General features: G+C 35.4%; 1 protein-coding gene across 1 annotated transcript in view; it reads left to right on the forward strand.

Moving 5' to 3' along the window:
• Positions 1-12,839, forward strand: part of CPNE8 (copine 8) — a gene marked incomplete at its 3' end in the record, with an annotated part of 339,332 nt that overhangs the window by 118,626 nt on the left and 207,867 nt on the right. The window contains exon 7 of the mRNA XM_082635327.1: positions 6,349-6,425. Coding sequence (XP_082491453.1) covers positions 6,349-6,425 — 77 coding nt within the window. The remainder of the gene's footprint in view (positions 1-6,348; positions 6,426-12,839) is intronic.

Consider the following 12,839-nt stretch of genomic DNA (forward strand, 5'->3'; position numbering starts at 1 on the left):
AATGCTATAATATATATCATATTATTTAATAGTACTATATAGTAAGTTTTCTAGTTATTTAGCCTGTTGACTGCATCATCATGTTTGACAGCAGTGAGAATATTTACTTAACATTTTTTGTTAACATATTACATTTCTCACATCTTTACTGATGAGAACTAACATCTAGACAAAAAGTGATGTGCCTCTAGAAGGTAAATATTTTCCATAGATTTGTTATAGTATTTGTGAATAGAGTAGCTTTATTCTTAATCTATAAATAGTACGGTTCACAATTTAAATATGTATGTTGTTGATAATTTTAGAAAGTTGGTTCATTTTGATCAATAACTACTCATTCATTGAAAGATTAACTTTCATTCAGTGTCTTATTTAACTGCCTTCATTTGGACTCTTATCAAGCAAGAAATATTTTGAAAATCAACAACTGTGCTGAGGGAAAATAAATTCAACTTTAGAGTATAATTTTGAAATTATATTTGCAATTTAGCTACTGATGTCTAAGTTTAAATCTATTAATAATAATGTGTGGGAAATTCTCTCATTTGTGGAAAACATTATATGAAGAAACACACTGCACATGGACACACACACACATATATATGTATGCATATTCTTGAAAATTATAGGGAACTTTTTATGATATTTTGATGATACTGGTAATGTGTGTGTAGTAAGAATTTGTCCTGAAATAGGTGGAGGAATTATTTTTCTTTGTATATACTTTTTGCTATTTATATTATTTCTGTGCATTTAAAAAATAAATTTCAGGAGTGGGTGGAGGAAAAAAAAGAAATTTGTGTTAATTTCTTGGAGGTAGGATTAGCATTTTTGCATTGTAGATGGATCCATTCATTAAAAAGACAAATTCTTGATTTAAAAAAGGGTGTATTATTATAATGTTAAAATGGGACAAATTATTTTTATTAAAATATTAAATCAAACAGCACAACCATTAAGAAAGCAGGGGCTTCCCTGGTGGTGCAGTGGTTGGGAATCCACCTGCCAATGCAGGGTACATGGGTTCGAGCCTTGGTCTGGGAAAATTCCACATGCCACAGAGCAACTAAGCCCGTGTGGTATAACTACTGAGCCTGCGCTCTAGAGCCCGTGAACCACAACTACTGAGCCCAAGTGCCACAACTACAGAAACCCACATGCCTAGAGCCCGTGCTCTGCAACAGGAGAGGCCACCACAATGAGAAGCCTGCACATTGCAATGAAGAGTGCCCCCCCGTCACAACTAGAGGAAGCCCACTCGCAGCAACCAAGACCCAATGCAACCAAAAATAAATAAATAAATAAATAAATTTATTTAAAAAAAAGAAAGTAGGAAAGATTATTGAGCAAAGAATCACCATTCTTGATTATTATAAATGATTATCATATTAGTATATAGTACATAATATAACTGAGTCACTCCTCAATCTCTATAGTTGCTGTGATTAGTATGAATTAATTAAATATAGAGGAAGTCAGCAATATCAGCAGGTAGTACCAACAGTAAAATATTAGTAAATAATGCTGACAATAAAACTTCACAAGTTATACAAACTTTCCTCACCAATTTTTTCCACAATGGTTAAAATTTTATAAAAGTGAGAAATTTTGTATCATTTATTTTCTCTTGCTTTTACTGGCTTAGTGTGCATGTGCTTAAAAAAGCTTAATGATCACAAAATGGGTAAAAGCAATAAGTGGAGGCAAATCATGACTCTATCTTATCAAGAATGAATGATTAACCCCTGAACAGTTGATTTTACTCAATTACTATGCTGTGTTAAAACTTAGCTATCAATAACCCATTTGTCTTTTAATTTGAATTATCTATTAATTAGAAATATTTTCTATGCTCATTGGTCATTTTATAAAACAGGAAAGCCATTTAAAGATTATCTTTGTAGTTCTTTTAGGAAAAAGATGCCACACTATTGAATGCTTACAAAATTGTTTATGATGATGCTGATGATAATCTACATTCATTGGTAGCTTTGTAATAGTATAGAAATGAGAAATTTTATTTACAAGTTAATATGAAACCACGCCTCCTGGTTCATTATACTATGTTTTAAAAATGTCATTCTTATTTGTATGTATACTTGTTAACATTTAAGATAAGACACTTCTGGGTTTTATAACGACACTCAAAATGAGCATTTGTGTTGACCATGAGTGTAAAGGGGTTTTGGAAAAGAAAATGTATTATTTTATTCAGATAATTATAGTATCTCAGGTAGTGGAATCTAGTGGCAAGTGGAAAGTTTTGTGTATGTAGTAATATTCTTTAACCCAGGAAAGTAAGGTGGAGAGAGGAGGCATATATTTATTAGATACTTACTATGTTCCCAGCATTTATTTTAAGTGTTTTGCATACGTTATCTTACTTAGACCTCCCAACAATTTAATTGGCAAGTATTATTTACAAAGTGTATTTTATAGATTAGGATACTGAGGTGTAGAGACATTAGTAAATGTTTCAGCCAAAATACAAACACAGGCAGTCTAGCCTCTTATAATTCTCACTCCTGAGGAGTATGTCATTCTGCTTTCCTAAATAAATAAATAAATGTATGTATGTAAAAAAATCTTTTATAAAGAATATATGAGTCATTAATAGTAATACCTAGCAAGCAAGCATACAAACCAATACAAAACCAGTTAATTTAATGCAAAGTAAATTACCTTTTTATTTGTGTGGAATTATTAGAGCACATAGCATCAGTGTAATTTTCATGAGTATAGATAAGTTTCTTGCTATAATATAATATAAAATGTAGATGGATGGAATTCGTTAATGAAGATTGGTACAAATGAAATAATAAAGTAATAATGACAGGAGAGTAATGCATCTTAAGGACAATGAAAACTTCCATTTGGAACCCTCCTGTATTCTTCCCTATGTGTCTTTCCATGGCTAACTTTAATGTATCCTTTCCCTGTAATAAATGTAAATGTAGGTATAATAAAAAAAATTCTGAAGAAATTAGGATATTATGCTCATGCATACAATTAAAGTAGACATTCCTCTGAATATTAAAAAAATAGAAGAGAAACATAAATGTAGAGTAATCAACTGGAATCTGATAGTACAGCAATGTTCCCTTGGATTTTGAGTTGTGTTATGCTAGTAATAAAACTAGATTTAGATTGTTATGGGAATAATCCAAACACTTCCTTTGATTTGCTAAGTTTTTTAAAAACTATCTATGCAATGTGAAACATATTATTATTATGATGCCTTGTATAGCTATACTCTCTGTTTTTTTTTTTTTTCTTGTCTCCTCTACTGCTCGGTGATAAGCCTTCCACTTTTATTACTAGCATATTGGATTTAGGGTAATATCTGGATACTTTTAAAGAGTGGCATAATGCATCTTATATTGTTATATACTAACAATATGGTTTATAGTCATTTAAACAGATTTCAAAACTAAGTTCTATCTGTATATTACTTAGATTATAAAATAATAATGAATACATTTATCAAGTATTCATGGTCAGTTTTTGGAAAGCCCAGTAGTTAATATGATTGAATAAATGGAAACATTTCTAAATTGCCAGCCACTGTAAAGTGGATTTGGTCTATGTGTGTGTTAGAATTGTAGAAAAGTGCTTGGATTTATACTGGAAATTATATTATGAACTAACTATGGTGGCTCATCAACTGGAATACAACACTATAATAAGAAACAGTAAAGCAGTTTCTATTATAGCTAGTTTTTATTTCTATCTTTATCTAACTACAGAATACATATCTAAAAATATCCATTAAGGGGCACTAAGTATATTACTAGTATTGTGTAAAATTCATAGGAAATGTAGACCATTGAGATGACAAAAAATGGATTCATTAGAGTTTTCCAACACAAGGAGAAGTAGACAAATATTAAATATTATGTGCTAATTTTTGCATTGTGAGTAGTAAATGTGTTGCTTAATTGGGAATACACAAACATAGGCAGATGTAAAATAATTACATAGATACCATAAATATTTAGGGGCAAAGAATGCAATAACTATAATGTGTGCAGATGCACACTATATCTTTTTGGAGCACATTTTATTGACTTTATTATTTTTATTTCCTTTTTGTTCATCAATGATGATATGTGTGTGTTCTCTATTTGCTAATATGTGTCTACTCTAATATGGACTGCTCAATATATCTGTTCTGTTTTCTTGAGTCATTACAGCAATGAACAGCTTTTACTGAGACTTGTTACTATATTGGCAAAATCCATTTAATATGTAGTATGAGCAGCTGTCCATCAATATTGGTATCCTTAGGAAAGAGTTCCAGAATCCCCATGTATTTTTTGCTGCTGACTTACAAGACCAATGACATATTCCAAATCTTTAGTATTAAGCTCCTCTGTGTGCCATAAGACTTAGAAAAAGTTATGTTTGTTTTAAAAAACCCATAAACATATTTGTAAAGTCTTTTATGAAATTGGGAAAGACATGTTATTTTTAAGGATATTTAATTTAAGTATGTCAAGGCTTTACCTTAAGTAGTTTTTGCTTACTCAAAAGCAAAATTTAAAATGATTTACAATTTTATTAAGTTATTGCCAATCTGTCAGCCATCAAGTTCCAAATCCAGATTTATTTTCTGTTTCTCTCTCCCTCTTTCCATTGCCCTACCCCCCACCATGTGCAGGTACAGCTTACACCAAATCCTGCCATTTTTCTGTGCACTGTTCCCAAGCATTTGCTACTTTAGCTTGGGCCTTAACACTTTGCTTCTTATTAACTAATGTGGCCTTCTGATTGATCTGGCTTCCAGATTTTTCTTCACTCCTCAGTCCATTCTGCAAATTGGTATCTGAGTAATCTTCTAAATGCACTGTTCTAATGGTGTCCCTGAATTGCTGAAACGTTGCCAGTTGCTTCTCATTAATCTAAGGCAACTTTGTTTTTGTTGTTGCTTGGCCAAGAGGGCCCTCCACAGTCTTGATTCTTTATCTCTGTTTCTGTCCTTTATTTGAGGTCTGCTCTTTTCTCATTACATTCTTGCCTGATACTCTGATTTGTTCTCTAGGACTCAAATGTTCCAACTGTCTTCTATCCATGATCTGATTCTTACCTGGTTCTCAAGGCTTACTTACTTTGGGAAAATATTCCCTTGACTATCCTAGTCTACAGTTTTTTTTCCTCTCATGAGACTTATAGCAACTTACCCTGAATAACACAGTTTTTACTTTTATGGCTTGTTAGGCATTTAAAATTTTTATTTAGTGAAACTTAAAACAACATTTTGTTTGCTGTCATTCCTCTGCCCATCCTTCTTAGGGCTTTTCCTGGGCCAGTTCACAGTACAATTTAGGGAGATCTCCAACGTTCTCCTTTAGGACAGCTTGGATTCTTACACAGGCTATGCTAGAGAGAGTGCCTCTATCTGACCCACCTCTATATTTTCTTGACCCACATATCCAGATGGTGTTGGAGCCCTTATTTTATTGACATGGGAAGTTGCATTGTATTTATGATATGTAAATTCTTAGGCAGTATTTCAGTCTTGAATCAGAATATCTGGGTTAGTTCTGACTCTGCTATTTACTGACTGCTTAAAACATGAGAGAAATAACCTCCTAGATGATTAGTTTCTTTATACATGAAATTTAGTATTAATAACAGACCTCTCATTTTACAAGGTTATTCTGAGTCTTGAAAATAAGAATCATCTAGTGGTACATTAATAACTTTATAATGTTTTATACTTAACCCATTTTTAGGCACTTAATATATGCTAATATTATCTCATGCAATAACTCATTGAAACCTCAAAATAGCTCTGTAAGGGGGCGACTACATGTTAGAGGGAACCGGAGAGTTTAATAACTGCCACAGTCACAAATGGTCAGTGGTGGTACTGGAACAGACATCTGGCAGTGTGGCTCTGGATCCTAGTTGTAGCCATGATGTCACACTGCTTCTTTGTAAGTAACACTGTTAGTGCTAGCCACCACTGCTCTGTGTTTCATGATTTGCCTTCTCAGCCAAAAGTTTAGAAGTCTCAGAGACATCTCAAGTGAACCCAATTGTGGATTCAAATCATGGAACATTTTTTCCATTTTCATTTTAATTTAAAAAGGAGAAAGAAAGTAAACACAATGTCTAAACACTCTTAATAACAAACCAGCTTAGTGATTAAAGGACAAAAGGCTGTGTAAACTTAGGAGACAATCACATGCTAAAATTAGTGCATTTTCAGCTTATTTTCTTTATTCTTGGAAGTTAGAGAATTCAATATTTTAACAATGAAAACAGTGCAGATATGATGTACAAAATACATAGTGTAAAGACAGTTTGGGAACTTAAGAGATTTAATCCTTTTATCTATTTTAGGACTTTCTGGGACAAGTGTTTTGTACATTGGGGGAGATTGTTGGTTCACAGGGAAGTCGCCTGGAAAAGTCCATAGTGTAAGTATTTTTTTAATTTAGACAATGAAATGTTAACTCCTTATTTTCTGTTTTGGCAGTTATAAATTGATGAATATGTGGTTGTATACCAAAAGTGTGTTTTAAAATCTTGAGTTTTTTTCTTCCAACAAATCATTTTGACATTTTTGTAAAGGATAATTTATATTTCAGCTGTCATATGCCAGGCTACAAAATCTTCACAAAATGAAATGAGCAGATTTAAGCCAGAAAAGTTGTTGTTTTCCTTTTGGTTGTACTATTAATTCTTACATGTAGTACTTTTTGAAGAAGAGATTTTACTTCTTTGGACCAGGGATTATATGTAGTACCACCTTTTATGTTTAATAAATGCATTTTTAGTGATTGAGATTTAATAATATTTTTTACTAAAAAATTGTTCTGAAAAGAAGGCAGTAAGTATGAAAATGTTAATAGAAGGTGGTCACTAAGAATTATATTTTCCATATTCACCTTCAATTATGGCTATCATGCTTAATTTTCAGATCAGTTGCATGAGATGATCCTATTTTCTCTAGTTCCATACAAGGCAGAAAACAAACCCTAGACATTTTCTCTAATACTTTCCTCTCCTTGTCCTCCTTCTCCCCCCATCCCTAATTTTGATTTTTTTGATTCACTTAACTGCTTTTAAAAATCAAAAGATCTAGGAGGGTCTAAGGCTATTGCAGAGCAAACCACAATGTCTAAAGATTTGGGGAGTTCTGAAGTCTCTATCTTCACCAATTTTTTAAGAATCTCAAACTCACAAAATAATTATGTCAAAACTTTACAAATCTATTCACCTTTGACATCAAACACTTGAAATGGTTAAAGCATCATTTTCACCTTCCCTATATAAAATGGAACTTTATACTAAGTATCTTCTTCTTAGGCTAATAAGAAGTCTGTGAATTCTAACTTATTTAACTTTGATTATCTTAGAAAATCATTGCTGAATGTCAGTTTGAAAATTTTTGCATACCAATGATCTTTTTAACATTCTTTTCACATGTAATTTGTTTTTACATCATTGTAGGATTTGGAAGGTTATGGTTTAACTATATTTATGCTCACTTTAATAAGTCAATGATAAGTAATCTATAAAACAAATATAGATATTTTTGTTAAGTATGCATAATTCTTATTGCATTGTCTAGTCTAGTAACGTAGGACCATAAGCATTCTTAGATTACTAAAACACCCTTTCTTTTGCTGAAAAAATAATCATTACTATCTATACAATGCTACCATAAATATGCCTTTAATATTCTTCGAGAGAAAAAAGCAGTTAAAATGTAGAATTTTTATTTTAGAGCAACAAAATAGAGATTTTTTATAGAGCTTCCACTCATATTTTTAAATTGATAATTTTATTAAACAATTTTACCTGATGTTATTTTCTCCATAAAAGGAAATCATAACTCATTTCAGAAAGCTCTTAAATTCCATAGAATTTTTCCCAGTGGAAAATCAGCATTATATTAGTCTTGAAACACGTTAAAAAGTTGATATTATATTGGCTCGGTTATGTGGTAAATAGAATGTAGTGTAAGATGTAGTCCTTGTTCAGTTAATTCAACAAGCCCTACTGGACAAGACAAACAGAAGCAAATTCAGGCTACAGGGTGAAGACTCCTACAGTAATGATTGGCAGAATACGCCAATGTAGGGAGTATTTGCCAGCAGTTGAGTCATAATCATTTTACATAATCAGAAATGGTGAAATGCTCCTTAGATTTTTCTAAGCTTCTGCTGAGGTTAGGGTAGCACAAATGAGGAAAAACCTTGGAAATCTTTTCAGACAACATGGAGCTATTATAACTACATACTTTACTTCATCTATAGGGTATTTTGTAATTTAGGCAAGTTTATTATGAGTGTTGATATTATATCTATCTTATTGAAAAAGATAAAATTTATTCAATTTTTAAAAGTATGTGTAACTAATCTTATATTCAATGTCTCCCTCTGACTTTATTGGGCAATCTTACCAGGTAAATAAACATTAAGAAAAAGGTTTAAAGGTGGGTTCATTGTTTGAGCAGTGGGAAACTTTTTGATTTTCAAAGTAAGTTTAGCTAGGCAAGTGTGATTACTAAATGGGTAATGAAGTGTAGAGTTTTAGTGTAGCAAAGAGATTGGCTACAAAAGAAAGAAGCAAAGAAATTAAGAATTGCAGAATGGGGCCTATTACATGAGGGAATTAAATTAGATACTTGACATAAAGAGAACAGAGGAAAGAATTAAGAGGGTTCTTAGGAGATTAATCAAAAGTAGGACAGTAAAATTGAATAGATTTAGCTTGCTAGTGGAAGGATATTTTGGATTTATTAATCAAAAAATCAGGTGATAATAATCATGTTCTCCCACCTGGGCAGTTACTCCAACCCAGGTGGACACTGGATTATATCAAACAAATACACAAATATTTTGTAGTCACCCACGCTCTTGCTTGAGAAAATATTGGCTTTTGTTAACAACTCTAGCTATGAGGGGGAGACCTTCAAGATGGCGGAAGAGTAAGACATGGAGATCACCTTCCTCCCCACAAATACATCAGAAATGCATCTACATGTGGAACAACTCCTACAGAACACCTACTGAAAACTGGCAGGAAACCTCAGACCTCCCAAAAGGCCAGAAACTCCCCCATGTAACTGGCTAAGGGAAAAGAAAAAAGAAAAAACAGAGACAAAAGAATAGGGACAGGACCTGCACTAGTCGGAGGGAGATGTGAAGAAGGAAAGGTTTCCACACACTAGGAAGCCCCTTTGCGGGCAGAGACTGCAGATGGCAGAGGGGGGAAGCTTTGCAGCCAAGGAGGAGAGCGCAGCAATAGGCATGTGGAGGGCAAAACTGAGAGATTCCCACACAGAGGACCGGTGCCGACCACCAATCACCAGCTCGAGGGGCTTGTCTGCTCACGTGCTGGGATGGGTGGGGGCTGGGAGCTGAGTCTCGGTCTTTGGAAGTCAGACCGCAGGGAGAGGACTGGGGTTGGCTGCATGAACACAGCCTGAAGGGGCTAGTGCACCATAGCTAGCAGGGAGCGAGTCCAGGAAAAATTCTGGAACTGCTGAAGAGGCAAGAGACATTTTCTTGCCTCTTTGTTTCCTTGTGCGCAAGGAGAGGGGATTAAGAGCACTGCTTAAAGGAGCTCCAGAAATGGATGCGAGCCATGGCTATCAGCACAGACACCAGACACGGGCATGAAACTGTAACACCACTGCTGCAGCAACCAAGAAGCCTGTGTGCAAGCACAGGTCACTATCCACACCTCCCCTCCTGGGAGACTGTGCAGCCCACAACTGCCATGGTCCCATGATCCACGGACAACTTTCCCGGGAGAACACACGGTGTGCCTCAGGCTGGTGCAATGTCATGTTGGCCTCTGCTGCAACAGGCTCACCCCACACTCTGTACCCCTCCATCCGCGTGGCCTGAGAGAGCCAGAGCCACCAAATCAGCTGCTCCTTTAACTTCGTCCTGTCTAAGCGAAGAGGAGACACCCTCAGGTGACCTACACACAGAGGCAAGTCGAAATCCAAAGTGGAAACCCAGGAGCTGTGCAAACAAAGAAGAGAAAGGGAAATTTTCCCAGCAGCCTCAAGAGCAGTGGATTAAATCTCCACAATCAACTTGATGTGCCCTGCATCTCTGGGATACCTGAGTAGACAATGAATCATCCCAAATTGAAGGAGGTGGACTTTGGGAGCAATGATATAGATTTTTTCCCCCTTTTTCTCTTTTTTGTGAGTGTGTATCTGTATGCTGTGCATGATTTTCTATGTATAGCTTTGCGTTTACCATTGGCTCTAGAGTTCTGTCTGTCCGTTTTTTGTTTTGTTTTATTTTTTAGTATAGTTTTTTAGCACTTGTTACCATTGGTGGATATGTTTTCTGCTTTGGTGGCTTTCTTCCTTTTTTTATTGCTTAAAATTTTTTTTAACAATTATTTTTTATTTTAATAATATTATTTTATTTTATTTTATTATTTTATTTTATTTTACCTTCCTCTTTCTTTCTTTCTTTCTTTCTTTCTTTCTTTCTTTCTTTCTATCTTTCTTTCTTTCTTTCTTTCTTTTTTCTCTCCCATTTATTGTGAGCCATGTGGATGAAAGGCTCTTGGTTCTCCAGCCAGGAATCAGTGCTGTGCCTCTGAGGTGGGAGGGCCAAGTTCAGGACACTGACCACAAGAGAACTCCCAGCTCCATGTAATATCAAATGGTGAAAATCTCCCAGAGATCTCCATCTCAACACCAAGACCCAGCTCCACTCAACGACCAGCAAGCTTCAGTGCTGGACACCATATGCCAAACAACAAGCAAGACAGGAACACAACCCCATCCATTAACAGAGAGGCTGCCTAAAATCATAATAAGGCCACAGACACCCCAAAACACACCACCAGAGGTGGACCTGCCCACCAGAAAGACAAGATCCAGCCTCACCCACCAGAACACAGGCACTAGTCCCCTCCAACAGAAAGCCTACACAACCCACTGACCAACCTTAGCCACTGGGGACAAACACCAAAAACAATGGGAACTACAAACCTGCAGCCTGTGAAAAGGCGACCCCAAACACAGTAAGTTAAGCAAAATGAGAAAACAGAGAAGTACACAGCAGATGAAGGAGCAAGACAAAAACCCACCAGACCTAACACATGAAGAGGAAATAGGCAGTCTACATGAAAAGGAATACAGAATAATGATAGTAAAGATGATTCAAAAATCTTGGAAGTAGAATCGAGAAGATACAAGAAACGTTTTAACAAGGACCTAGAAGAACTAAACAGCAAACAAACAGTGATGAACAACACAAAAAATGAAATTAAAACTTCTCTAGAAGGCATCAATAGCAGAATAACAGACACAGAAAAACAGATAAGTGACCTGGAAGATAAAACACGAGATAACTACTGCACAGCAGAATAAAGGAAAAAGAATGAAAAGAATTGAGGACAGTCTCAGAGACCTGTGGGACAACATTAAGTGCACCAGCATTCGAATTATCGGGGTACCAGAAAAAGAAGACAAAAAGAAAGGGACTGAGAAAATATTTGAAGAGATTATTGTTGAAAACTTCCCTACTATGGGAAAGGAAATAGTTAATCAAGTCCAGGAAGCACAGAGAGTCCCATACAGGATAAATCAAAGGAGAAACATGCCAAGACACATATTAATCAAACTATCAAAAATCAAATGCAAAGAAAACTATTAAAAGCAGCAATGGAGGGCTTCCCTGGTGGCGCAGTGGTTGAGAGTTCGCCTGCTGATGCAGGGAACACAGGTTCGTGTCCCGGTCCAGGAAGATCCCACATGCCACAGAGCGACTAGGCCTGTGCATCATGGCTGCTGAGCCTGTGCGTCCGGAGCCTGTGCTCTGCAACGGGAGAGGCCACAAGAGTGAGAGGCCAGCATATCGCAAAAAAAAAAAAAAAAAAAAAAAGCAGCAATGGAAAAACAACAAATAACATACAAGGGAATCCCCATAAGGTTAACAGCTGAACTTTCAGCAGAAACTCTGCAAACCAGAAGGGAGTGGCAGGACATATTTAAAGAGATGAAGGAGAAAAACCTACAAACAAGATTACTCTACACAGCAAGATCTCTTTCACATTTGATGGAGAAATTAAAACCTTTACAGACAAGCAAACGCTAAGAGAATTCAGCACCACCAAACCAGCTTTACAACAAATGCTAAAGGAACATCTCTAGACAGGAAACACAAGAGAAGGAAAAGACCCACAATAACAAACCCAAAACAATTATTAAAATGGTAATAAGAACATACATATCAATAATTACTTTAAATGTAAATGGATTAAATGCTCCAACTAAAAGACATAGACTGCCTGACTGGATACAAAAACAAGACCTGCATATATGCTGTCTACAAGAGACCCACTTCAGATCTAGGGGCACACAGAGACTGAAAGTGAGGGGATGGAAAATGATATTCCATGCAAATGGAAATCAAAAGAAAGCCGGCATACCAATTCTCATATCAGACAAAATAGATGTTAAAATAAAGACTATTGCAAGAGACAAAGAAGGACACTACATAATGATCAAGGGATCAATCTAAGAAGATATAGCAATTGTGAATATTTATGCACCCAACATAGGAGCACCTCAAAACATAAGGCAAATACTAACAACCATGAAAGGGGACATCAACAGTAACACAATCATAGTAGGGGACTTTAACACCCCACTTTCACCAATGGACAGATCATCCGAAATGAAAATAAATAAGGAAACAAGCTTTAAATGATACAGTAAAGAAGATGGACTTAATTGATATTTATAGGACATGGCACCCAAAAACAACAGAATACACTTTCTGCTCAAGTGCTCATGGAACATTCTCCAGGATAGATCATATCTTGGGTCACAAATCAGCCTTGGT

The sequence above is a fragment of the Mesoplodon mirus genome (genome assembly GCF_964341445.2).
Source record: "Mesoplodon mirus genome assembly, chromosome: 11".
Classification (NCBI taxonomy): Eukaryota; Metazoa; Chordata; class Mammalia; order Artiodactyla; family Ziphiidae; genus Mesoplodon; species Mesoplodon mirus.